At 56.1% G+C, this 26,061-nt stretch overlaps 1 protein-coding gene across 9 annotated transcripts; it reads right to left on the reverse strand.

Annotated features, from left to right (window-relative positions):
- Window positions 1-1,170: 1,170 nt before the first annotated feature.
- ZBED4 (zinc finger BED-type containing 4) lies at window positions 1,171-25,748 on the reverse strand. Of its 9 annotated transcripts, none has more exons than XM_027540470.1 (5): window positions 25,630-25,748; window positions 11,886-12,016; window positions 10,727-11,792; window positions 6,300-6,426; window positions 1,171-6,108 (listed from the first exon to the last, which is right to left on the reverse strand). In XM_027540470.1, the coding sequence occupies exon 5, from the start codon at window positions 5,861-5,863 to the stop codon at window positions 2,423-2,425; it is 3,441 nt and encodes a 1,146-aa protein (XP_027396271.1). In that variant the 5' UTR covers window positions 5,864-6,108; window positions 6,300-6,426; window positions 10,727-11,792; window positions 11,886-12,016; window positions 25,630-25,748; the 3' UTR covers window positions 1,171-2,422. The 9 variants fall into 9 exon arrangements, with proteins under 9 accessions (XP_027396271.1, XP_027396268.1, XP_027396269.1 ...); XM_027540467.1 differs by having other exon boundaries at window positions 11,886-12,357; XM_027540468.1 differs by lacking the exon at window positions 25,630-25,748 and adding an exon at window positions 12,211-13,071.
- Window positions 25,749-26,061: the final 313 nt, after the last annotated feature.

Raw genomic sequence — 26,061 nt, forward strand, 5'->3', positions numbered from 1 at the left:
CCTGTCGTCTGCACCTCTCGCGCCTCCTTCACTCCGCCCTCACCCTCTCCCTTCTGGAAACTACATTTATTCTCTGTGAGTGTGTTCCCGCTTCACTGTGTTTAGGTTCCACGTAAACATGGAATTTCTTTGAAAAGCAGAGATGTTAATTTGTCAACAAAGGTCCGTCTAGTCAAGGCTATGGTTTTTCCTGTGGTCGTGTATGGATGTGAGAGTTGGACTGTGAAGAAAGCTGAGCACTGAAGAACTGATGCTTTTGAAGTGTGGTGTTGGAGAAGACTCTTGAGAGTCCCTTGGACTGCAAGGAGATCCAACCAGTCCATTCTGAAGGAGATCAGCCCTGGGATTTCTTTGGAAGGAATGATGCTAAAGCTGAAACTCCAGTACTTTGGCCACCTCATGCGAAGACTTGACTCATTGGAAAAGACTCTGATGCTGGGAGGGATTGGGGGCAGAAGGAGAAGGGGACGACAGAGGATGAGATGGCTGGATGGCATCGCTGACTCGATGGATGTGAGTCTGGGTGAACTCCGGGAGTTGGTGATGGACAGGGAGGCCTGGCGTGCTGTGATTCATGGGGTTGCAAAGAGTCGGACACGACTGAGCGACTGAACTGAACTGAACTGAAAACATGGAATGATGCAATATTTGTCTTTCTCTGACTTATTTCACTGAGCATAATACCCTCCAGATCCATCCATGTTGGTGCAATGACAAGACTTCTTTTTCCACGGCTAACCTTCCACTGTATAAACACACACGCGTCGTCTTCGCCCCCTCCTCTGTGGGTGGGCACTCTGGTGGCCCTGCATCTGTCTTTTCACATGAGTGTTTCTGCTTCAGAAAAACGCCCGGGAGTGGCCCGCTGGACCACACGCAGCCCCAGTCCCAACTCTGAGGCCCTCCGCACTGTCTCCACACTGGCTGCTCTTCCCGCCAGCAGCACAGGGGTCGCAGTGCCTGCTCGGAACACACGCCCCGGAAGGTTCTCGGATGTCACTGCTGCTATTAGAAATGCTGCTTAAGAATTACCTCCACTTCCCCCAGGTCCCATCTGCGGCTAACATGAAGATTTAAAGGCTGTGTTGAGGGTAGTTTCTGTACATGCTGGCCCCTAAGAGTAGGATTGTTTTATTATCCTGAGAATAAAAAGCCAGTATCCTCCAGCAGTAGAAAATTGCAAATAAAAAGTTTAATTTCAGAAACTGAGTTCACCATTTATAAATACACTAAAAACATAGTCAATGCAAATTCAGATTAATAACAGATACAGTATTTTAACAAAACAATAACTTTTCTAAAAGGTCATAGGCAAATCAGTGACTCGTTTCACCCAGAATATTTAACTGGTTTGAAGTAAGAAAATGAATTCTTTTCTAGACGCTGAGACAAAAACTTTGAAGACATATTATTGTTAAAAAAAAAACCTGATGACTGATAATCCATTCTGATGTCCTTGGGATCCTAAAATACCCCACTGATGGCTGAATCCTCCCTATTTTATAAAAGAAAATCTAAACGCCTAAGGCTATTCTTACAACCATAACATAGCAATCTTCTTCCCTGTTAATAAGCCACCTCTTCTAAAAAGAACTGTGTACATAATTGGATCAATTTGGGGGTCAGTGCACAAATTTCAAGACAGCTTCATGATGTAGAGCCACTGAATCAGAGGCTCAGAGATTCACCAACAGGAGGCTGTAAGCGTGTCGCGCCGCGCGCTGGCCACACGGTGCACACCACACGTGGGGGTGTCCACACCAGCCGCCCACGCGGCACAGCAGACCCTGAAACGGGCGCGTGCTCTCCGGAAACCCTGCGCGACCGACCCTTCGTCACATGTCAGCTCAGGCTTGGTGCCCACGCCACGCCTCTGTCGTGGTCGACAGCTGCCTCCCAGAACGCTCCGTCCCCCTCAACGCCCTGCAGAGCCGCAGTCAGGAACTGCTCGGCCAAGATGGCTTCAACTCCACCTCCTATTTACAGGTTTTATTTGACAGCCACAAAGGCTGTTCTGTTGCAATTAAAGCAATTTTTAACTAAAATACAGTACCTGATCTGATTTTTACATAATCGAATAAAAAGCCTACGGAATAAAACTGCTCACCTCTCCTCTGCCATTCTACTGAGACAAACTACTGATCCCCAACTTGTAAAAAACCTTACAGTTACGAATGAAAACCCAATCATCGTATTTCATCATTGACGAGACAAGCTGCTTCTAGAGGACTTCTGAAAACACACACCGTGGTACCTGGCCTGAAGGACTGGTTAAGGCACGTGTGGCCGCAACAGCGAGGGCCGGGCGGCCCCTCCCGCGGCCGTGGACCTGAGCGCCCGGCCTGCCGTCCTGCAGGGCCGGCTGTGGCGAGCGCCAGCCTGGGCAGACGCCGGTGCTCGCCGGGTGGCTCCAGCGGGCTCTTCAGTACTGGAAGCATATTAAGGGAAGATTCACTTTCAGAAAGATGAGTTTCTCAAAATGCTCCATTAGGAGCCTGGATTGGCCGAAGCTGCCGTTCTCGGGGGGCGTGCTGAACAGCCGCTCGGAGGGCACGATGCTCGGGGGGCAGCCCAGGAAGCGCACAGCCAAGGCGGAGAGGCTGGGCCAGGCGGCCCTCTTGAGGCTCCAGTAGGCGAGCGGGTCGCAGCTGTGCTCCAGCACCTCCTCCTCCAGGTAGGCGAGCACCATGTCCTCGGGGACCTTGGGCCGCCCTCCGCGCTCGCTCTTCTTCAGCTTGGCCATGAGTGCCCAAAGGCTCTCCTCGCCGGTGCAGTCCCGGGGCGGGGAGCCCGGCTCGCAGCCGCTGGGGACGGGCGTGGGCTCTGAGGTAGGATCCAGCGTCTCCAGCTCCCTGATCAAGTCCTGCTTGCACTGCTCCGCCTCCTCCTCGGAGAACAGGGAGGCCTTGTAGCGCGGGTCCAGCAGGGTGGCCAGCACATACCTGGGGTCGTGGAGCGTGGCGGACAGGCGGCTCACCATGGCCTCCCTGAGGGCGCGGAGCATGGTGTCGATGCCCATGGTCTCCTGGAACAGCATCTCCACCCTGCGGGTGAGGATGTGGATCATGGGGATGACCTGGCTCAGCGTGGACACGTGCGCGCTCATCTCCCGGCTGGCGGCGGCGAAGGGCTTCAGGGCGTGGCACACGGACTGCATCACCTCCCACTGGTCGCAGCTCAGCAGCTCCCGGAAGTCGCACTCGGCGGACAGCGCGTTCACCGCCCGCTTCTGCTCGAGCAGCCGCTCCAGCATGTGGAAGGACGTGCTCCACCTGGACGGCACATCCTGCAGCAGGTGGTGGGGCGGCAGCCCGTACTCCCGCTGCAGCTCCGCCAGCTTGGCCTTGGCGCGGGGCGAGCGCTGCACCCGCTCGCAGATCTTCCGGGCGGTGCTCAGCAGGCTCTGGACCATCCTCTGGCTCTTGATGGCCTCGCTGACGATGAGGTTGACCGTGTGGCTGAAGCAGGGCACGCTGGAGCGCGCCCCCTCGTTCAGCGTCTTCCCGATGCTGGGGTTGTCGGTGACGGTGATGCCCACCTGCAGGCCGGTGGACGTCACCCAGGCCTCCCACCAGCACTCCAGCTGCTTCCGGATGCTGCTGCCGCTGTAGTCACAGTCCACCTGCGACACGTCCAGCAGCGCTGAGCAGTGGTGATCCTCGCAGCGCGGCCGGGCCGCGGGCTCGAAGGTGACCCAGTGCGCCGTGAGGGTCAGGTACTCCCGCGTCTGGCTGCTCATCCAGATGCCCGACGTGAAGTGGACCACACCGCTCTCGGCTTCCTGCAGGTGTGCCATGATGACGTGCTTCACGTCCTCGTACATGCCCGGGATGGCCGTCCGGGAGAAGTAGGCCGGCGGGGGCAGGGAGTACTGAGGTTTCAAGTATGCCAGCAGCCTATTGAAGCCAACGTTGTCCACCAGCGAGTACGGCTGGAGGTCAAGGGCAATCATCTCAGCAATGAGACTTGTGATTTTCTTAGCAACGGGGTGAGAATCGTAAAACTTCTCGCTGCCGTCGTCAGAGGCGGCGGCACCTGCCAACGGCCCGCCCAGGGGTGCCTGGGTGTCAGGAGGGGAGGGTGGGGCAGCCCGGGCGCCCTCGGGCTTCAGCACGCCGCTGTGGAAGCGCTGCAGGTGCCGCAGCAGGCAGCTGGTGCCCAGGTTTGTGGGCTTCTTGCCCCGGCTGATGGTCCGGCCACAGTGCAGGCACGCGACCTTCGTGGGGTCTGCGGAGCAGATAGAAAAATGATTCCACAGCTTGGAGGTCTTCTTGCTGTTGACGGGAAACACAGCTTGATGGTTTTTGGTGACCATGGTCGGCAGGTTTGTCAACCGGGAGGAGGACGTTTCGGCGGAAGCCAGGGTGGCATAGGGCGAGCTGGCCAGGCCGGCCCCCAGGAAGCCCTTCTGGCCCCCGGCCACCTCGGGGTGGCGCCTGTAGAGGTGCCGCATGAGGCAACTGGTGCCCACGTCGCCCCGCTTGCCCCGGCTGATGGCGCAGCCGCAGTGCCTGCACAGGGCCTTAAGGCTGTCCGTGGGCGCCAGCGAGAAGTGGTGCCACACCTCCGACTTCAGCCGCTTCATCACCTTCTTGTTCTGCTGGAACACGGCGCCCGGCTCCCGCAGCCGAGGGCTCGGCGCGCCACCCGGCTGCGTCTCGGGAGACGACCCCCACGAGGCCTCGCCGGCGTCGGAGGAGGGGGACGCCGCGGCCCCGTGGCCCCAGAGCACCGGCAGCTCCTCTGCCGGCCGGTCAGGGGAGGAGGCTGCGGAGGCGGGGTCCTGGAGCGCCCTCCCTGGAGACGCCGGCAGGGGCCCGGGCTCCGCGTCCGGCGGCTGGGCGGGCCCGAGGGGCGGCGCGGGGCCGGCGGCAGGCGCCCCGGGGCCGCCGCCGCTCTCGCGCAGCACGATGGCACGGTGCGCCCGCCACATGTGCCTGATGAGGCAGCTGGTGCCCAGGTCCTTCCCGTTCTTGCCGCGGCTGAACTCGTTCATGCAGTGGACACACACGGCCTTGGAGCTGTCCAGGGGCGACAGGTAGAAGTGCTTCCAGACGGCCGACCGCCGGCGGGACCCGCACCCGCTCCGCGGCAGGGGCAGGTTCTTCTCCGCCCCGTTCTCGGCAGGCTCGCTGCAGTGCAGGCGGGGCGCGTGCGCGGGCGGCCCCGCCGGGCCCTCGTCCCGGCCGTACCTCTCCGAGGCCAGTGCGTCCGAGGCGGCCTCTTCGGAAGAGACCGCGGAGCTGGCCTCCTCCGTCGCCTGGAGGGGAGCCGGGCCCTTGGAGGTCGCCCGGGGGAGCAGCGGGCCCCCGGGGTCGGCGGGCGGGGGCCCGGGGCGCGGCGCCGGGGCGGGGTCCCCCGCCAGCGCGGTGGGGTGCGCCCTCCGCACGTGCCGCATCAGGCAGCTGGTGCTCAGGTCCTTCTCGTTCTTGCCGCGGCTGAACTCCTTCATGCAGTAGGTGCACACGGCCTTGGTGCTGTCCCGCGGCGAGATGAAGAAGTGCTTCCAGGCCGGGGACTTCTTCCTGGAGCCCAGGCCGCGGCCGGAGAGCAGGCTCTGCGTCACGGCCTCCATGGCCACGCTGTACAGGGTGCTGCTGTACTGCGCCAGCAGCGCCCCGTAGTCGTCCTCGGGCTCGGGGGAGGCGCGCCGCCCGGGGGGCCGGCCCGCGCAGCCCACCTCGCCGCCCTCCGCCTGCTCCCGGCCGCGGCCCACCTGCCTCCCGGCCTCCGGCTCACTTCCCAAGTCCATTCTCTCCACACTGTGATTAGGGGTGTGCGAGTCATCTTCCTCTTCTATTTTCAAGTTTGTATTCTCCGAATCACCTGCTCCCTGGGGACGAGGCTCCCGCTGGTTCTCCATGACTGACCATAACTATTCAGTTCTGCCCGAAGAACTCTCTCTCTCAGGACGTTTATGAATACGCTAAGCATGAATCTCACTGAGCAGTGGACGGGCGAACTCGTGAGCGTGTCACCTCACGCCGCTCCCGGAGTTCTCCCGGTAAACGCATCGCGGGGCAGACGTGCGCGCACACGGGGCGGACCTGCTGGTCTCGGGCACGGGGACGCTGGTGGCTTGATGGCATGGTGCTCCTTCTGCGTCACCTACAACAGATGGAACCGAGTAAGACAAGGACTCGCTCACGTTTCAAATCCAGTCATGGATACGTCAGCCTCAGTATGTGTGAGAGAGATCCCACAACGGTCAGGTGAGACTCTGCTCCTGACTTCACAGCCCAGTCACAGGACCAAACACCCTCTCCGTCGGCCTCTCCTGCCCCGAGCGCCCTGCTTACCTTCTCAGAGTCTCTGCCTCCCTGGGCCATCCCAAGTGGCTCCCACGGACAAGGGGCCTGCGGTCTGCCTTCTTCTGCTGTCTGCCTAACCAGGCCTGAGGCTGAGCATTTATTTAAGAATAAAATCCTGGTGGTGGTAAAAAGAAAAAAGAAAGAAAATATCCTCTAAATAGACATTTCCCCAAAGAAGACATACAGATGGCCAAAAGGCACATGGAGAGATGCTCAACACCACCAATAATCAGAGTAGCAGGAAATGACAGTGAGGTGCGACTTCACACTGGTCACAGGGCCGCCATCCAGAGTCTACAAATGATCCACGGTGGGGGTGTGGGGAGAGGGAGCCCGGCTCCACTGCTGGCGGGATGCAAACCGGTGCAGCCACTACGGAGAACAACATGGAGGCTCCTTAAAAAACCACCAGCAGAGCAGCCACGAGACCCTGCAGTCCCACCCCGGGCACACGTCTGTGCCCCACGCACCGCAGTGCTCACAGCAGCACTGTGCACAACGGCCAACACGTGGAAGAAACCGGAATCTCCGTCAACAGGTGAACGGATGGAGGAGGCGGGCTACGACATAATGCAGGACTACTTGGCCATTGAAGAGAATTAAATAACATCTGCAGGAACACAGAGGGACCTAGACATCACCATACTGAATGAAGTAAGTCAGACAGAGAAAAATGTGACATTGCTCTGTCTGACTTACTTCATTCAGTATGGTATGTGTAGAATGTGAAAAAAAATAAGGTAATAAACTTATTTACAAAACAGAAATAGACTCACAGACATAGGAAACAAACCTCTGGTCACCGAAGGGGAACGGCAGGGGAGAGGGGTAAACTAGGGATTTGGGAGTAACATATCCATGCTGTTATATACCCCAAAACGTCAGAAAAGATCATAAAGAGAAAACACCAAGGGATGTCCATGGTGGCTCAGTGGTAAAGAATCTGCCGGCCAATGCAGGGGGTGGCTTCGATCCCTGGTCCAGGAAGACCCCACATGGCTCTGAGCAACTGAGTCCTTGCGCCACCACTGAGCCTGCACACGGCCACCACTGAAGCCCACGGTCTCGAGCCTGTGGTCTGCAGCGAGAGGCCACTGCAGCGAGAAGCCCACCCACCGCAAGGAGCCCTGCTCGCCAAGACTAGAGCGCCGACACGCGACCATGAGGCCCGGCACAGCCAAAACTCAATTTTTTTTTTTAAAGAGAAAATACCAAGACTTGGTGAGGCCCATCAGTGCAATTTTAGCCCTTCTAATTAGGTGGGCTTCCCTGCTGGCTCAGTGGTAAAGAATCTACTTGAAAATGCAGGAGTCCCTGGTTCAATCCCTGGGTTGGGAAGATCCCCTGGAGGAGGGCATGGCAACCCTCTCCAGTATTCTTGTCTGGAGAATCCCATGGACAGAGGAGCCTGGTGGGTTACAGTCCATAGGGCTGCAAAGAGTCAGACACGACTCAGCTAAATGACTAAATGACTGACGACACTGAACACTTCACGGCTTATTCGCCATTTGCTTCTCTCCACTGGGAGCATCTGCTCAAGTGTCTTGTCTATGTCTTATGGATCGTGTACTTCCTCGTTACCGAGTCCTCAGAGTCCTTCGTGTCTGGAGAAGCCCTTTATCAGCTGTGTGAGTCCAGTCTGTGGCTTGTCTTTTCACTCTTTTCAGTGTTCTCTGAAAGGAAAGGCTCTTAATTTTAATGAAGTCCAGTTTACCAGTTTGCTTTTTTTAAACCACGTGTTCTTTAAAAAGAAAAAGAACTCCTTACTTGGCCTGCGGGGTCTCAGCTGCAGCACGCGCGCCCTGCACTGTGGCACTCGCTGTGGTGTGCGGGCCTGGAGCTGCGGCTCCAGCCTCAGGTGCTTCTCATCACACAGGACCTTAGGGCCCAGACCAGGGACCACAGCTGAGTTCCCTGCACTGCAAGGCAGATTCTTAACTCCCGGACCATCAGGGAGGTCCCCAGCAATTAATTTTTTTATGGATTATGCTTTGGGAGCTGTATCTAAGAAAGATTTTCTCCTGTGTTTGTTTTATATTTAGATCTTTGAAAGACTCAAATTCAGTGTTTTGTATATGAATTGTTCAAATATCGTTTGTTGAAAAGATCATCCTTTTCAACAAAAGAACACCTTTGCAACTGTTGAAGACTCACTGTGTGTGAAGGTGCCTCTGCGCAGCAGCTGCCCACGTGTATGAACACGAGGGGAGTGTGTGTGTGCTCAGCACGTCCACCCTTTGAGTGCAGCTCACCATATGCCAGCTACCCCAAGGTGGGGGAGTGTGACACACGCGTGTGTGCGGGTCTGTGCCCCAGCTCCTGGCACAGGGCTCCTAAGACTCTCGGGAGCTCCCGAGTGACAGGAACACCTTATGTCCTGGCGAGGCGACGATGGAGACTCATCAGCAGAAAGACCACACCACGGTCAGAAACCAGCTCTCAGCCCCCGACCCCCAGCACGGCCTGGAGACCGAGCGGACACTCCTCAGGCCCACAGCACAAAACCCCAGCAGAATCCCAACAGCTCGGGGTTTGGGGAACTGCTAGGCCAGCGAACACACCCACGGGTCCGGAGGGTGACGCACCCCAACTCCACGAGGACAGACACCCCTGCACTCAGGAGCCTGTGCGTCCTCATCTGGCTGTTCATCTGTGTCCCTTTTCACACAGTGAAAGTCGCTCAGTCGTGTCTGACTCTTTGTGACCCCATGGACTGTAGCCCGCCAGACTCCTTTGCCATTTCCTTTTCCAGGGCATCTTCCCGACCCAGGGATCGAACCCTTGTCTCCTTTACTGTCTGAGCTATGAGGGAAGCCCCTTTCTATATGCTATGCTAAGTCACTTCAGTCGTGTCCGACTCTGTGCGACCCCATAAACGGCAGCCCACCAGGCTCCCTGTCCCTGGGATTCTCCAGGCAAGAACACTGGAGTGGGTTGCCATTTCCTTCTCCAATGCATGAAAGTGAAAAGTGAAAGTAAGTCGCTCAGTCATGTCCGACTCCTAGCGACCCCATGGACTGCAGCCCACCAGGCTTCTCCGTCCATGGGATTTTCTAGGCAAGAGTACTGGAGTGGGCGCCACCGCCTTCTCCGCCTTTCCGTATAATAAACCTGTAAATGTGAGTAAGTGCACCCTCGCTGTAGGAGCCGCCCCGGCGCTTTATTGCGGGAACCTTGGCTTTGAAGCCTCTCAGTCAGAGACACAGATGACAGCCGGGCTGCTGTGAGTGGGAGCAGGCTTCTGGGCCGCCCGGACCCCATGGCTCTGAACACGACTCCAGGCGGCAACGTCAGGAGCGGACGGAACGACAGCCAGCTGGTGCCGGACAACAGCCAACGTGGGGCACCAGGGCACTCGCAGGCGGCCAGACGAGAAGCACTCTGTGCACAGAGCCAGGGAGGGGGACACGGAGAGCGCCTCTGCTCACAGGCCATATGGCTGCGGCCCAGGAAGCGCAGGGACTGGCAGACTAGGGCGAAAGGAAGGCTAACTCCACGCCGCCTACAAAAACACGTTACACGTGAAGAGAGAGAGAGGCTCAAAGCAAAAAGACAGGAAGGTGCAGCGTGCTAACCCCAACCCGGGCACGCCGGCGGGGCCACGGCACTGCGTGGCGAGGGCGCACGAACACAGCGGACCACAGGGGACCTTCCACAGACAGGGAGCAGACCCCGCGGGCCGGAGGCAGCTGGGCTCCCACGTCCCTACTCACAGTTAACGGGACAAGCGGACAGAAGACCAGTAAAGGTAACAGAAGAGCTGAAAACGTTACCATCAAACCTGGCCTCAATGACATTTATGGAATAGTGCAAACAAGTGGAATGCGTGTGGCCTCAAGGTGGGTACAGACTGTTCATCAAGACAGACTCTTCTCTGGACAATAAAGCGAATTGCAATACACTCACAAGAACTGAAATCAAAGAATGGCCTCGGAAAAGGGAACTGAACGAGAAATCAACATCAGAACGGTATCTGGAAAAATCCCAAGTATCTTTAAGTAAGTAACACTTAGACATGTATGAAGCCAAGGGGTTAAAGAAAAAAGTCCCAAGGAAAAGTACAGCCAATTTAATCCTGAAGCAAACAGAGTGAAGAAAACGAGAAAAGATTTGAAATCAATTAAATTGAGGGGGAGCGGGGAAGAGGCGGGGGAGGGGGTGGCGGTGGAAATCAATGAAACCGAACACTGGCTTTTTGGACAGATCAAAAAAATTGGCAAACTTCTACACTGATTAGTAAGAGAAAAAAATGGAAAAGACAGGAACTACCAACAGCAAGAATGAAAGTGGGCATTGCCACCAAAGAGCCCACACACAAAGGCGGCAAGCAGGCGGCCGAGCGACTTCACGGTGATAAATTCAGCAGCTCAGGTGAAACAGGTAAGTCCCGAAAGACACGCACGACGGAGACTCACTAGAGAGACGCGTCGCTGTCGCGTAGCGGTCATGCCGCCTGCTCACACTGCAGCCTGAACAGCCCTCTGCCTAGTCCCTTCTCTTAAAATTCCAGGTCCAGATGGTTCCGTGCGTGAATTTCACCAAACTTTGGAGAAAAAACCAAATTACTGGTGAAACACACTCTTCTAGAAAATAAAAGATGAAACATTCCCCAAGTCTTTTAACAAGGTTCAACCACCATGACACCAAGACCCACAAAGACATAACAGGAAAAGAGTCAGAGTCACGTCCCTACGATCACAGAACAACCTTAAGAAAACGTGGCAAGTTCTGAAAAATGTAACAAGTCAAATTCAGCACTAGGTTGAAGATACTGTTCCACGAGTAAGCGGGCTGTGTCAGAAGGTTTGGTTTAACATTAAAAAATCAACCAACAGAATGCACCAGGTCGACAGAAAGCAAGGAGGAAAACCATACAGCCACTGGGTGAAGAAACGCATTTAGTAGCGTCTCTGCTCCGACTCCTGACGAGGACCCTCGCGAGGCAGAAGGGCGAGCCACGGGCGTCTGTGCGAGAGGTCTTGAGGCCTCCATGGAAAGGCGCTCTCCTAGGAAGGCCGCAGAGCAAGCTCGGCTGCCCTGAGCTCCCTCCCACCCAGCCGGCCCGGACAGCGCCTCCGGCCTGGACGACCTCGCCCGCTCCTCTCAGGTCTGCGAGGAACCAGCTCGTCTCCCTTCGAGGCAAAAGTCCCATTCTCGGTTGACGCTGAGGCTCTCCGAAGACTCCTGGGGCCAGAGCCTGGGGTGATGGCGTGGACCGCTTCCTGCGGGCCTCTCTTACCTGCTCAGCCTGCGCGGGCTCACTTAAGCCACGTGACAGTCTTTCAAGGAAGGTTCAGTGTGATGCGTCTCCTTCTACATCAAAGGGCAGGGGCACAGAGAGGCTGAGAAACGTGTCCGGGGCACACAGGGCAAACAGGCTGCTGCTCCTGGAGTGCTGGAGGTCCGAGGGGCTGGGGGTGGTGCACAGAAGACACGCATGCAGGAGGGGGTGCGGCTACGAATGCGGTGACACACGTGGGCCTGGAGAGGGTCACACTAAGTAACGTCAGAGAGAGACAGCTACCGGACACTCACTCACACGTGCACCCTGAAGTGCGACACGAGCGAGCTCACCTGTGAGACACAAACAGTCACCAAGAGGCCAGACTTGTGGCTGCGGGGGCGGGAGGAGCGGAGTCTGGGGTGAGCAGGCGCAAGCCAGGATACGCAGGACGCAGGAACCAGGGCCTCCTGTCGAATATGCTCTGATGTGCCGTAACGGAGAAGAATAAGAAAAGAAAGTGTAATAAGAAAAGCAAAGTTTTGATCAGACTTCAGACCACAGATTCAAGAATCCCTACAAACCCCAAGCAAGATTTAAAGAGAAAAAAAAAGTGCTAAAAATAAGAAAAAGCACAGAGATAACAGTGAGGAGGGCTGGAGGAACCTAGCTCAGTACCGCCAGCGGGAGGACATCAGCAGAATCCAGACCACGGGGCTTCTGCAGCAGGACAGACCACCCAGCTTCTCTAACGAACCGCTTGAGTCCCGTGTGAGTCAGCAGACGACCAAGCGCGTTCCTCAGGCGAGACGGGAGGCCTGGGCGCTGAGTGAACATTTGAAGTAATTCTTAGTTTATTAAGGTATAAAGATACTGTGGATACGACTTTTTAAAGAATCCCGTCTTTCCAAGACACTAACTGGAGAACGTCCAGATGAAACACAACTTCTGGTATCTGCTTTGAAATAACCGAGGGGGGACGCAGAGCTGGAATGGCCATGCGTCTGTCTGACTGTCTGTCTGTCAAAGCTGGGTGATGAGCGCACAGGCTCATTATACTCATCTTCCTAATACACACTGCAACACAGCCCCAGGAACTGTTTCAAGAAAAAATAACTAGACTACTGACTTTTCAAGACAAGCAATGTAAACCAGGAGACAAAAGAAGTACGTCTTCAGAGTTGTGGTGGGGAAAAAAAAGCCAAACCAGAATTCAATACTCAGCAAAAATATTCCTACAAGAATTAATATGAGCTAACACCGCTAGCAAAACCACACAGAGTGCGTCACCAGGCGACTAGCGGAAGGGCAAACGATGTCCTGCTGGCAGAGAAACGCCGCGGGGTTCAGCGGCGCACGGGAACAGGAGCGACACGGACAGGGCGCAGCGGGCGCGAGGGACCCGCCGGGCTCCGCGTCCAGGCCACTCAGCAGAATTAACGGAAAACGACTCACTGAGCTACACGAGGCTGTGGTCCATGTGATCACAAGGACAGAAAGATCTCTGCTCGTTTCCAAGGCAACCATTCAATATCACAGTAATCCAAGTCTATGACCAGTAACGCTGAAGAAGCTGAAGTTGAACGGTTCTATGAAGACCTATAAGACCTTTTAGAACAAACACCCAAAAAAGATGTCCTTTTCATTATAGGGGACTGGCATGCAAAAGTAGGAAGTCAAGAAACACCTGGAGTAACAGGCAAGTTTGGCCTTGGAATACAGAATGAAGCAGGGCAAAGACTAACAGTTTTGCCAAGAGAACACACTGGTCATAGCAAACACCCTCTTCCAACAACACAAGAGAAGACTCTACACATGGACATCACCAGATGGTCAACATCGAAATCAGATTGATTATATTCTTTGCAGCCAAAGATGGAGAAGCTCTATACAGTCAGCAAAAACAAGACCAGGAGCTGACTGTGGCTCAGACAATGGACTCCTTATTGCCACATTCAGACTTGAAGTGAAGAAAGTAGGGAAAACCACTAGACCATTCAGGTATGACCTAAATCAAATACCTTATGATTATACAGTGGAAGTGAGAAATAGATTTAAGGGACTAGATCTGATAGACAGAGTGCCTGATGAACTATGGACAGAGGTTCGTGACATTGAACAGAAGACAGGGATCAAGACCATCCCCATGGAAAAGAAATGCAAAAAAGCAAAATGGCTGTCTGGGGAGGCCTTACAGATAGTTGTGAAAAGAAGGGAAGCAAAAGGCAAAGGAGAAAAGGAAAGATACACCCATTTGAATGCAGAGTTCCAAAGAATAGCAAGTAGAAATAAGAAAGCCTTCCTAAGTGATCAATGCACAGAAATACAGGAAAACAATAGAATGGGAAAGACTAGAGATCTCTTCAAGAAAATTAGAGATACCAAGGGAACATGTCATGCAAAGATGGGCTCGATAAAGGACAGAAATGGTATGGACCTAACAGAAGCAGAAGATATTAAGAAGAGGTGGCAAGAATACACAGAAGAACTGTACAAAAAAGATCTTCACGACCCAGATAATCACAATGGTGTGATCACTCACCTAGAGCCAGACATCCTGGAATGTGATGTCAATGGGCCTTAGAAAGCATCACTATGAACAAAGCTAGTGGAGGTGATGGAATTCCAGTTGAGCTATTTCAAATCCTCAAAGATGATGCTGTGAAAGTGCTGCACTCAATATGCCAACAAATTTGGAAAAGTCAGCAGTGGCCACAGGACTGGAAAAGGTCAGTTTTCATTCCAATCCCAAAGAAAGGCAATGCCAAAGAATGCTCAAATTACCGCACAATTGCACTCATCTCATATGCTAGCAAAGTAATGCTCAAAATTCTCCAAGCCAGGCTTCGGCAATATGTGAACCGTGAACTTCCAGATGTTCAAGCTGGTTTTAGAAAAGGCAGAGGAACCAGAGATCAAATTTCCAACATCCGTTGGGTCATCAAAAAAGCAAGAGAGTTCCAGAAAAACATCTGCTTTATTGACTATGCCAAAGCCTTTGACTGTGTGGATCACAACAAACTGGAAAATTCTGAAAGAGATGGGACTACCAGACCACCTGACCTGCCTCTGGAGAAATCTGTAAGCAGGTCAAGAAGCAACAGTTAGAACTGGACATGGAACAACACACTGGTTCCAAATCGGGAAAGGAGTACGTCAAGGCTGTATATTGTCACCCTGCTTATTTAACTTATATGCAGAGTACATCATGAGAAACGCTAGGCTTGATGAAGCATAAGCTGGAATCAAGATTGCCGGGAGAAATATGAATCACCTCAGACATGCAGATGACACCACTCTTAGGGCAGAAAGCAAACAACTAAAGAGCCTCTTGAGGAAAGTGAAAGAGGAGAGCGAAAAAGTTGGCTTCAAACTCAACATTCAGAAAAGGAAGATCATGGCATCCGGTCCCATCACTTCATGACAAACAGACGGGGAAACAGTGGAAACAGTCACTGCAGATGGTGACTGCAGCCACGGAAATGAAAGACACTTGCTCCTTGGAAGAAAAGTTATGACCAACATAGACAGCATATTAAAAAGCAGAGACATTATGTTGCCAACAGAAGTCCATCTAGTCAAGGCTATGGTTTTTCATAGCCAGTGGTCATGTATGGGTGTGAGAGTTGGACCATAAAGAAAGCTGAGCACCGAAGAATTGATGCTTTTGAAGTGTCGTGTTGGAGAAGACTCTTGAGAGTCCCTTGGACTGCAAGGAGATCCAACCAGTCCATCCTAAAGGAAATCAGTCCTGAATATTCATTGGAAGGACTGATGCTGAAGCTGAAGCTCCAATACTTTGGGCACCTGATGCGAAGAGCTGACTCATTTGAAAAGACCCCGATGCTGGGAAAGATTGGAGGCGGGGGGAGAAGGGGACGACAGAGGATGAGATGGTTGGATGGCATCACTGACTCAACGGACATGAGTTTGAGTGAACGCCGGGAGTTGGTGATGGACAGGGAGGCCTGGCGTGCTGCGGTTCATGGGGTCACAAAGAGTCAGACACGACTGAGCGACTGAACTGAACTGAATCCTGGACTATCTGGGGAGACCCAATGCTGTCATGAGGGTCTTCAAAAGTGAAACAAAGAGGCAGAGGAGAGACATGAAAATATGCCTGTGGAAGGTGAGAGACGCAGGGTCGCTGGCTTTGAAGATGGAGGGTGGGCCCACACGCAGGGACGCAGGGGCGTCTGGAGGTGAAGGGCGAGGAGCCACCCTCTGCCAGGCCTCCAGAAGGGAAGCCTGGCAGGACCGTGACTGAGGCCCAGGGCCCAGAGCGCAGCCTGCTGGCCTCCGGATGTGTGCTGCCTTCGACCACCAAGTCTGTGATAATTTGTTACAGCACCACTAGAAACCAATACAATAAACAACAGAAAAGGGTTAAGATTAAATCCTACAGAAGGATAAGAGAAAAAGTAATGAAGGCGGAAAAACATCTCTATAGGTAATGAAATCACGCTAGAAAAACATAAACACAGATTAAGTGAAATTGAGTAACTTATTTCAAAAGAAGCTAACAAAATTAAGAAAATAATACAAAAGAACGAAATAAATCAAGACAGAAAAACACTGAGATGAGCTTACAGATCCTAAGAAACTATTACAAATAAAAGTAAAATGTCATTTTAGAATAAAGACTAAGTTACAAGCGACAAAAGAACAAATAAACTTCGCAGAGGATTGCGGAAGGTTAACAGAAGAGTTTAGGAAAGAAAAAGTTTTAATGAAAAAGAAATAAACGGATAAAAAAAGACTCAGAAGAAGCTGACTAATTTAAAATTTAGGTAAAGAAAATCCAACATGTGTATAATCAAGGTGTTTCCCCACAAAAAAGGGGGACAGGGCAAGAGAACAGATTACTGACAACTCTGGAATAAACAGGTGTACTGAAAGGCATCCTGGGCTTCCCTGGTGAAGAATCCTCCTGCCAACGCAGGGACACCGGTCTGATCCCCGATCCAGAAAGATTCCACATGCCACAGGGCAGCTAAACCCTGCCTGTGTCTAGAGCCCAGGAACTCCAACTCCCGAGTCCACGAACTCCAGAGCACGTGCTCTGCGATGAGAGAAGCCACGGCAGTGAGAAGCCTGCACGTCGCAACTAGAGCGGCGCCTGCTCACAGCAACCAGAGAAGGGCCTGTGCACAGCCAGGCATGCAATTCAGCACACAAATAAAGTTACTGAAGAAACAGGAGAACAAGCCAGAGGGCGGAGACCATGCGCCTGTAACCGTGAGCACACAGGCATATCCCAGGAAAACCACTGGATTGAAAAGAAAGGCCATTCGGGCAAAAACCAGGGCCATCTGTAAGGGAAAGCAATCTGTCACGGGTCTGACAGCAACGTTTTACGCTGTGAGACGACAGAGTAACATGTTTACCACATTCAAGGAAAACCACGTGAGTCAAGCATTTTGCCTCCAGTCAACCTGACATCCAAGTACAAGGACGCAGAGACACTGTTACCAACAAGCAGGAATTCGGGAGACAGCTTTCCTTGAGTCCTTCCTGAGAAGTCGACTGGACAGCGGAGTGCTCAGGGCGTCTCCCTGCAGGACGCACTGCATGAGCGTCCCAGGAGAGCCAGTGGGTGCCGTGCGGCTACAGCGCTGGCCCTGAGCCGAGGGAGCGGCTGGACGACACGTGGGTCCCTGGGCTAGAGGCACCGATGTGCCTTCAGCAAGGACTGGGCCGTGTGCAGAGCTGGTGAGGCGGGCCCCGGTCCCCCTCGTCCTCGCAGAGATGGACCGGGAAGGCCAGATGCGCATCCCGCGGCCCTGGGAGTGGGACCCACCCAGCTCTGCTCGGTACAAAGTCCTGAGAGCAGCGACCCCCGCGACCTCCAGACTACAGCTCTCAAACACGTCTCCCACTAAAGGAGCCAAGGTTCCCGAGGACCACGAGGTCCAGGGGCGGGAAGCCACGAAATGAGCCGAGGATGCTCTGGGGACCAGGGGAGCCAGGACCCCTGCGAGCGGACGAGGGCAGCGCGGGAAGGATCCAAGGTGTCAACCTGAAGGGCTCCCCCTGTCCAAAAATGAGATATCTGAACGTAAGTAAGGGTCAACATTATACATCAAAACTCATCAAATGTTTAAGTCTATTAATGCATAATCCCAAATAAAATCCTCAATCGGTCACCTCTGGAGGATGATAGGAACTACTACTTTTGAGAAGTGACAGAGAAATTCACCCTCAGCTCCTTACATCAGCTGCAGCACCAGAGAGCCAGGGCAGGGCTCCCACTCCACGTCCAGCCCGTGAACAGAGACGCAGGAACTCAGCCGAACGGCTCCATCTCGTGCGGGGTGCTGATTAACGCCCGCACTGGGTGCACCCCTGGGGGAAGCGCCGGGGGGCCGCACACGAGGCGCCGTCCAAGGGGGCAACAAACCGCTGGAAGCAGTCTCCCCAGAGAGCAACCTGACCCCACCGCCCACCCCGAGCAGACCAGGAGCAGGAAGACTCATGGGACCGCAGTGCCGCCGGCAGGGACCGCCCGGGTGACGGAACCCGCCACCACCGGCCCGGCCAGCCCCGAGGGCCTGCGCCAGGGCTAACGCCAGCACCTTCCTGGCACAGACGGGAGAGTCTGGCGCCGGGGGTACCACCAGCGCGCGCCCGGGACGGGGCTGTCAGGGGAGCCCGCTGCCTTCCTGTTTGTCTTCCTCTATGGCTGGACCAGCTCTCTACACACTAGCTCAACATCGTAAGTGGGATGTTTCTATTTTTTTCCTTTTGGCTGCATGGGGATCTCGGTTCCCTGACCAGGGACTGAACTCACGCCCCCCGCAGTGGAAGCAGAGCCCAACCACTGGACGGCCAGGGAAGCCCTGACGTTTCTGTTTTAGGGAAAATGCTGCCTTTGGCTCTAGCGGCTTCCTACTACTTTTTCTACCATTTTCGCACCAAATATTTAGAAAGACAAAAAAGGATGTTGGCTTTAGTTCTCACACCGCGAAGGATTATGCACCTGAGGCGCTGGGCATAATTCTACACGGGTGTGAGGAACAACTTGGGTTTGGTCACCCGTCCCAGAGCTCTGGAGCATCTCTGGCTTGAAAGGTGAGGGCCCCCGGTCACAGCACCTGGGTGGCATCCAGAACCAGCTGTCCTGCGGTCCAGCTTCCATGTCCAGCAAGTAGGAACTAGCCCACGGGAAAACCATCAACATGGAGGTCAAACAGGGTGATCAGGGGCAGCGGGTGAAACAGCCTCCTCCTCCGACAGACGCGGCAGGCCTCCCTGCGTGGGGCCGTGCAGCCGCCACCCCCCGACAGCCAGAGGGTCACTCTGAAGCTGGTGGTGAGCGGTGTGGGGCTCCGCTCAGCAGGGAGCACAGCCCCCTGAACTGAGCAGAGACGGGGGAGGATAGGAGTGCAGAGGACGGACCCACAGCCCAGGCCTGCTGAGATGACTGCACGCATTTCAGCTCCGAGGGCGAAGCGCCTAAAGGCAGAGGCAGCCGACCAGAGGATCTTTCCACGGGCTAGAACAAATACCGTGTGTGGAAGAGTCTCAATTCCAGGCGTGTGCTCTGACTTGGGGAACATACAGTTATTTTTCATTTTGAGAATTAAAGAAAGCGCCTTCCAGGCTGCTGTAACGCAGGAGTGCCTGTCAGAGCAGGATCCCATGTGCGCATGTCCCGCCGCGGACTCAACAGCTTCCTAACACAGAGACCAGCTTTTGTGCAGGCCCTCACCTGCCACAACACCAAAAATACACGACCAAGTATCTCCATTCCTCATGCTGCAGACGCAGCAGATTAAAGGAAAAACTTCAAGTCATCTCACCCAACCAGGCAGGAAGGGCCCAAAGCTTGGCACCACCCCAGCGAGGACTCTGGAGCCCCCTACCAAGCCACATTCACCCAAGGACCCAGGAACCCCGCGTCCACGGACAGACGCTGAAGACCGCCTCATCAGACACATAGCAACACTTGTCCCAGGTCAGGCGCTGCAGCTCCGCAGCCAGACTGCAAAACCACTCACACCGCGAGTAAGGCCTGGCACAGACGCGCGTCCCAGTCGCTTCAGTCTCGTCCAACCCTTGCGACCCTATGGGCTGTAGCCAGCCGGGCTCCTCTGTCCATGGGATTCTCTAGCCAAGGATACTGGAGTGGGTTGCCATGCCCTTCTCCAGGGCATCTTCCCAAACCAGGGATCAAACCCAGGTCTCCTGCACTGCAGGCGGATTCTTCACCAGCGGAGCCACCAGGGCAGCCCAGTTTATACACAGACCACTGGGAAAAAGCGAGACACACACAGTAAACAGTGCTCGTGAGGTTTCATGACGTAAAAGACAGGAGAGAAACAGGTGAGTTACGAGCATTACTGTCTGTCTGAAGAGCTGATTTTGGCACTTCTCAGGTGGTGCTGGCGTAAAGAGCCTGCCAACCAACGCAGGAGGCACAGCAGACTCGGGAGACGTAAGAAGCGCAGGTTTGACGCCTGGGTTGGGAAAATCCCCTGGAGGACAGCGTGGCTACCCACTCCACTATTCCTGCCGGGAAATCCCATGGACAGAGGAGCCTGGCGGCTACCGTCCATGGGGTCACAGAGAGTTGGACATGACTGAAGCAACTTACACGCTTATTTTGCAGGATGAAGCAGAAATAAAAATGGTTGCCTATAAACAGTGGAGGAGACAGGAATGCGAGTGAGCTTGCTGATCGTATCTTTTATATAACGCTGACTTTTGAGCAGTGTGATTACCTCTACATTAAAACACGGAAAATTTCAAGTGTGAAATCTAAAGTGAAAGTGAAGTCGCTCAGTCACGTCCGACTCTTCCGACCCCATGGACTGTAGCCTACCAGGCTCCTCCCTCCATGGGATTCTCCAGGCAAGAGTACTGGAGTGGGCTGCCATTTCCTTCTCCAGAAAACATAGAAAATTGACTTTTGAGCGGTGTGATTACCTCTACATTAAAACATAGAAAATTTCAAGTGTGAAATCTAAAGGCGTATCAAATAAGCAACCATACTGCAAACAAAGAATGTTCACAAAGGGGCTTTAACACACAGGATTTTATTCACCTGAAGCAGAATACGTACTAAAAACAAAAAAACACCTTAAATTTTGCTAAGTGATTTCATTAGCAGCAGCAACATAATGTTTTCATTTTACCTGGGTTATATGTACTTTAGCACAAAACAAAATGTAACTATGCCAATGCCATTAAGAATCAAAGTTTTCAGGATACAAAAAAGATATAATTTAAAAAAACAAAGAAATTAAGTAAAACTACATAATTTTAAATTTGTCTTGAAAACATCAGTATGGACTCTTGATGTTTTAGACACTGATCCCCTAGCTCTGTGCACCAGACCCGCGCTTAAGGCTGCAGTGCCCCACGAGCACACTGAGCACAGCGGCCCCTGGACTCTGGTTTCTAAACACCCTCCTGCAGTGCCGGGGGCCACAGCGCTCTGCAGAAAGAGCCGACTGCAGCTCTGGAAACAGGAAAGGCTGCAGAAAGGACGTGCCGCCAGGAGCCGGCTCCACGGGGATCCCACAGTCGGTCACAACTGTCTGAACGTACAACAGAGAGACGGAAGACCTAAGCAGGCTATAACGTAACGGCTGGATCTGCCTGTCTGCACTGATGCTCAAGAATCAAGAGGAGAAATGAAAACACCTGCCACGGGGCGGGGCGGGGGGGACGACACTGCAGCCACTGCTCCCTGCAAAGGGGTGACGAGGGGAGAAGGCACAGCGTCCCGCCTTCCTCGAGTGTCACGGGCGAGGAAAAGCACGTGAAAGGCAGGGGAAGGAACCACAGCCCGGGCGGGGTCTGTCCCGACAGGACAGTCTGAGGGCGGCGCACAGGAGGCCCAGCACCGCCGCCTGAAGACGCAGGGTCCCCGGCGGGTGGCACCCACGGGTGGAGCAGCTGGGCCACAGGGTCCAGCTGCAACTTATCCTCGGACTGCTGACCACACGGAGGGTGGCCCCCAACTGCCCGCCGTGTTGTTCAAGGGTCAACTGTCAACAGCAAAGGAGAAGATGGCAAACAGACCCAGACACAGGGACATTTCTGCAAGACGACTGGCCTCGTCTCTTTAAAAAGTCAACGTCCCGAGTGGGGAGACCAGACTGCAGGTTGGCCGCTGAACGCAGTGAGGACTACCGTTCACTCCCTCCACGGCCTCGCTGCTGGGGCGAGCACGGCCCTCTGCCTCTTTCTCCCTCTGGGGGAGGGGGGTGGCGTGCAGCTCGCAGGACCTTGGGTCCCTGACTAGGGACTGAACCTGGGCCCTCGCAGGCAGCGTGCTGACGCGCTGAGTGCGAACCGCTGGACTGCCTTTCCTGAGAAGAGAAGGATGCTCAGCGGCGACGTGCTGCGGCCCCTGCTGCCTCCTCGGAGCCCGGAAGCACGGGCGGGGGACGCACACCAGCGCTGCAGCTCAGGGCCGGAGCAGCGGCACCTGGACCTGCTCCCAAGCCACCGCCCAGCCTCCAGGACACGCACACCAGCCTTCAGCCCGAGCCCCGGGCTCCCGGGCACAGCTGGGGCACCAGTGCCGCCCTGCGCCCGGTGGCCTCGCCCTCGGATGTGGCAGCCTTCCCACCAAGGCTACCAGTGCAGATCTGGTCCACACTGAGAGTGAGCCACACCTGCTGAGGATGCAGGGCCACGGCTAACATCTTCCCGGGGAGGAGCCGCCTCAAGTGCAGACAAGCCACCACCCAGGACTGGCCGCACAGAGCCCAAGAGCCGGACGGAGGCCAGAGCACACTGCGGAGGCCGAACCGAGAGACCCGGAGCCAGCTCCTCGAGACGCGGCGGGCACCCCGATGCAGCCACGCTGGAAACATGGCTCGGCCCGAGCAGGCACACGGGCTCCGTGCAGGGCCGTGGCCCGTCCACCCCGAGATGTTGAGGCTCACAAACCAGGGCCGCCCGGCTGGCTCTGCTCTGGCTTCGAGGGCCCTCCACTCAGTACCAGCGGCTTCTCTGGGGCAGCGGGTGGTCCCACCAGCCACAGGTCTGATGGGTGGCCGCGGCGGGCTGCCCCTGGACATGGTTCAAGTGTCCGCGTGCGACTGCGCGACACCCAAGCTCCTGCTCCAAACAGCACGCGCCCTGGGCTGCTCCCTCCCAGCAGGCCAACCGCGGGCAGGCTCAGTCGCCGGGCCCTGAGTGAGGACGGGCCCTACGTTTAGACCTGCGGGCTTGGGGCGGGCTGGGCAGGGTTGCGCGGACTGAGGAGCCCCTGCGGCAGCGGCAGGTCAGCAGGGGATGCCCCGCCCCAGGCCCGGCCTCTCCGGTTCCTGGGGTGCGCAGACCTCGCTGAGGGGGCAGGTGGCTGCCACAAGGGCTTCACCCAAAGGAGAGCGGAACCCAAGCAGGGTGAGCACCTGAGCAAGGTGGGGGACGGGCTCACGACAGGAGACGGCCCGAACGCAGGGGCCGGGCTCCGCAGCTCAAGGCCGCTCCTCACGCAGGGCCTCCGCTCCGCCACCCCTGGCCCCTCGGCGCGGGATGCAAAGGTCCCTTCCTCTCCAAGCAGTCTTCCGAGAGCACGCTTGTTGCACTGCCCATCCCCTCACCCATGCCTGCCTGTGATCTTCCTTGGAGAGCTCACTCCGCCTTCTCTGCCCATCCCCACCGGGACATGCACCACTGCCCCAGCAGGTAGAACAGCGCCAGGCGAGAGGAGAGAGGCGAGAAGCCTCGCGTGGAGGCAGGCACCTCCAGCCCTCCCGGGCCCTCCACCTCAGAAACAGGAGGAAGGAGAAAAGGCCTGCTTTCATTCCTAACCGTGCCTTCCAGGATACCAGCTGCCAAAAGCACACGTCAGATAGTTAGCTAGAAGTGATCTAAATGCTTCAGAGTGACGAAAATCAGGCAGTGACGGAGCCTAAGGGAGGAGGGAGGGAAAGACAGGGAAATGGAAGGGGCCGAGGCTCTGGAAGTTGCCTGACAGGAAGTCTGCCGCCACCCGGACACTGACGGGAGGCCAGACGGGAGGGTGCAGGGTGGTCGGGGCAGGACTCCGTGCGGCTGAATTCAATAAGACACCAACCGTAAACAAAGATGATGCCTCCTACAGCTTACATTAGACGTCAGGCAGTAACCAGGAGAATGACGGTCACCTCTCAGTCGCCTGCTTTGTGCAGAGAAGCTTAGGAGGAACCGGCGCTGCTGAGGGACAGTCGGAGGGGCCCCAGCCAACCCTGGCAGGCGCCCCCGTGTGCCTGCGAGCACTGCCCCCTGCCCTCGCCGGCAGTCCTCACACTGAAGGAGGGAATCAGAGCAGAGCTGGGAGGAAGGAGCTGAGGCCGGGCAGAGAGACACGGGGAGGACAGACTGACCACGGCCACAGCGCCTCGTGCTCCCGCAGCGCCGCTGCCCAGGTCTGCTCTCTCTCCAGCTTCCACGCCGGGCAGGGATCTGAAAGACAACACACACGCTCTTCACCATGTCCTGAGCACAGCTGCCTCGGCTCCTCTGCACAGACGCAGGGTTCAATCCACGGCCCTAACGGTTCCCCTCAAACCCTTCCCAGCGCTTCAGGAGCACTCCTGGCACAGCGTGAGCCACTCACGAACCTCCTTCTGTGTGTGGTGACATGAAAAAGTAGGGCAGACTTTTCATGCCCCAAAACATCAGGGTTAACAGTACGTGTGCGGCAATGTGGACTCAACGTCTGTGCTTTCTTCCCATACAGGAGGTTAACTTCCTGAAGATTCATAGAATCTCTTAACTTGTGCCACATCTTTTCCTGAGAAAATGTAAACCACCACAAGCCGATACCATCTGTTTAAGGATTACAGGAAGCGTGCACCCCTGCACAGACAGCTCGTGGCAGGCCCCGGGTATGAACTGGTGAGAGCAGTCTCCTCTCACAAGACAACTCTGCGTGGAAATTAAGTCATAACTGCAATTTGGCTTGTTCAGAGCGCTTTTTAAAAACTCCAACTAAATCCTTCCTCCTCTCCTAATTTTAACACCATACGTAGAGAAGACATCAAAAGTTAATATACAAAGTCACAAGAATGCCTTAGCAAACTGGTCTCACGCAAGTCTGAGATGCGTTTTTCAATACTATGGACTTGATCTGATCAGAGTTCACTTCAAAACAAATAACTTCCCTTTTTTACAAACTTGAGAATGCCCACAGAAGCGTCTCCTGATGGCCCAGCTGGGCAGAGGCTTGCTTGCAGAGAGATGCATATTACGTGTGTCTACGGACTGTCACTCAAAATGCACCGAGAGTCTAGGGGGCTGGCAATTCTCTTAAGCAGGCAGAATGGTGTGGGTCACAGAAAAAAAGATAAATGACTCCATCGTTACTTGGGTCAAAAAAAAAAAAAAAACCACCGCAACTGGAAAAACGACCGAAATTCTGCTCTGCAGCTTGATTCGGGCTTTGACTACTTACACTTGAATGTCATACCCAGAAACACGCTCAGCAACCAAGAAGCATCAGAAGCGTGCAGACATGAGGAGCGTCTCGTGTGCTGAGCCGTGTGAACGAGGCCCCGGTTGCCCCTTCCTGGAAGCGCACAGAAAATGAAATACTGTACCGGGGTTGGGGGACACCCGAAAGGCATAGGGTGGAAGGCGATCCGTGGCGGTGGCGGAGGGCAGAGGCCCTCAGGACGGACACTCACCGGGCACCTGTCTGCTGGCCGGTGACCCCCGCCCAGGGCGACTGCGGCCCGGGGCACGCCGCGTGGTCAGCCGGAGAGCCCACGCCGGCCGGCACGCCTGTCCCCGTGCTCGCCCGCGGCCGGCCCGGCGTCCGCGCCCGCTCCCACCGCCTCGCGCTCGCTCCGCCGGCCGCGCGGCCGGAAGAGGCGCCCCGGGTGCCCCGCTGTCAGCCGGGCCGGCGGCCGCGGGGCGCGCAGCTGGAGCGGCGTCCGGGCACCGAGGCCGAGTCCGCCGCCCGGGCGGGGTCCCCACCACGGCAGGCCGCCCCCGCCCCGCCCTGCGCAGGCGACCCCGCGCCCGCCCGGCCCGACCCCGGCCTCGCCCTCCAGCCCCCGGCCCCCGGGTCCGGCCCCGACCCTCCGGTCCCGGCCCCGGCCCCGACGGCGCGCCTGGACGGCCGGCCCGGGACGCGAGCCGCGCACTCACCGCGGGGACCCCACGGCCGCGCAGGCGGACGCGCCCCATTCATCGGCCACGGCTTTGTCCGCCCCCGGCCCCTCCCGCGCCGCCGCCGCAGCCGCCGGACGCTGCACCCCTCCCAGGGCCCCGCGCGGCCGGGGCGGGGCCGGGGGCGGGGCCGGCGCGCGCAGGCGCAATGCCCGCACGCCCGCCTCTCCCCGGGGCCCGGCCGGACGGGCGGCTCTAGGTGCCGAGGCGCCGCTGAAGGGGCGATTCCACAGGCGTCGCCCCGCCCCCAGGGCTGGGTTGGGCCGACTGCGCAGGCGCAACCTTCCCCGGGCTCCGTGAGGGCCGGCCGCGCAGGCGCAGTCCCCGGAGCGGGCGCACGCGGGCCGCGGCATCGGGGGCTGCGGCGCGACGGGCGCCCGGTTCCACCTGCAGGTGCACGCAGGTGCGCGG

The sequence above is a fragment of the Bos indicus x Bos taurus genome, chromosome 5 (genome assembly GCF_003369695.1).
Source record: "Bos indicus x Bos taurus breed Angus x Brahman F1 hybrid chromosome 5, Bos_hybrid_MaternalHap_v2.0, whole genome shotgun sequence".
NCBI lineage: Eukaryota > Metazoa > Chordata > Mammalia > Artiodactyla > Bovidae > Bos > Bos indicus x Bos taurus.

Coding starts and splice junctions, on each gene's coding strand:
- ZBED4 (XM_027540473.1), bottom strand. CDS start 5,863: ATGGAGAACCAGCGGGAGCCTCGTCCCCAGGGAGCAGGTGATTCGGAG.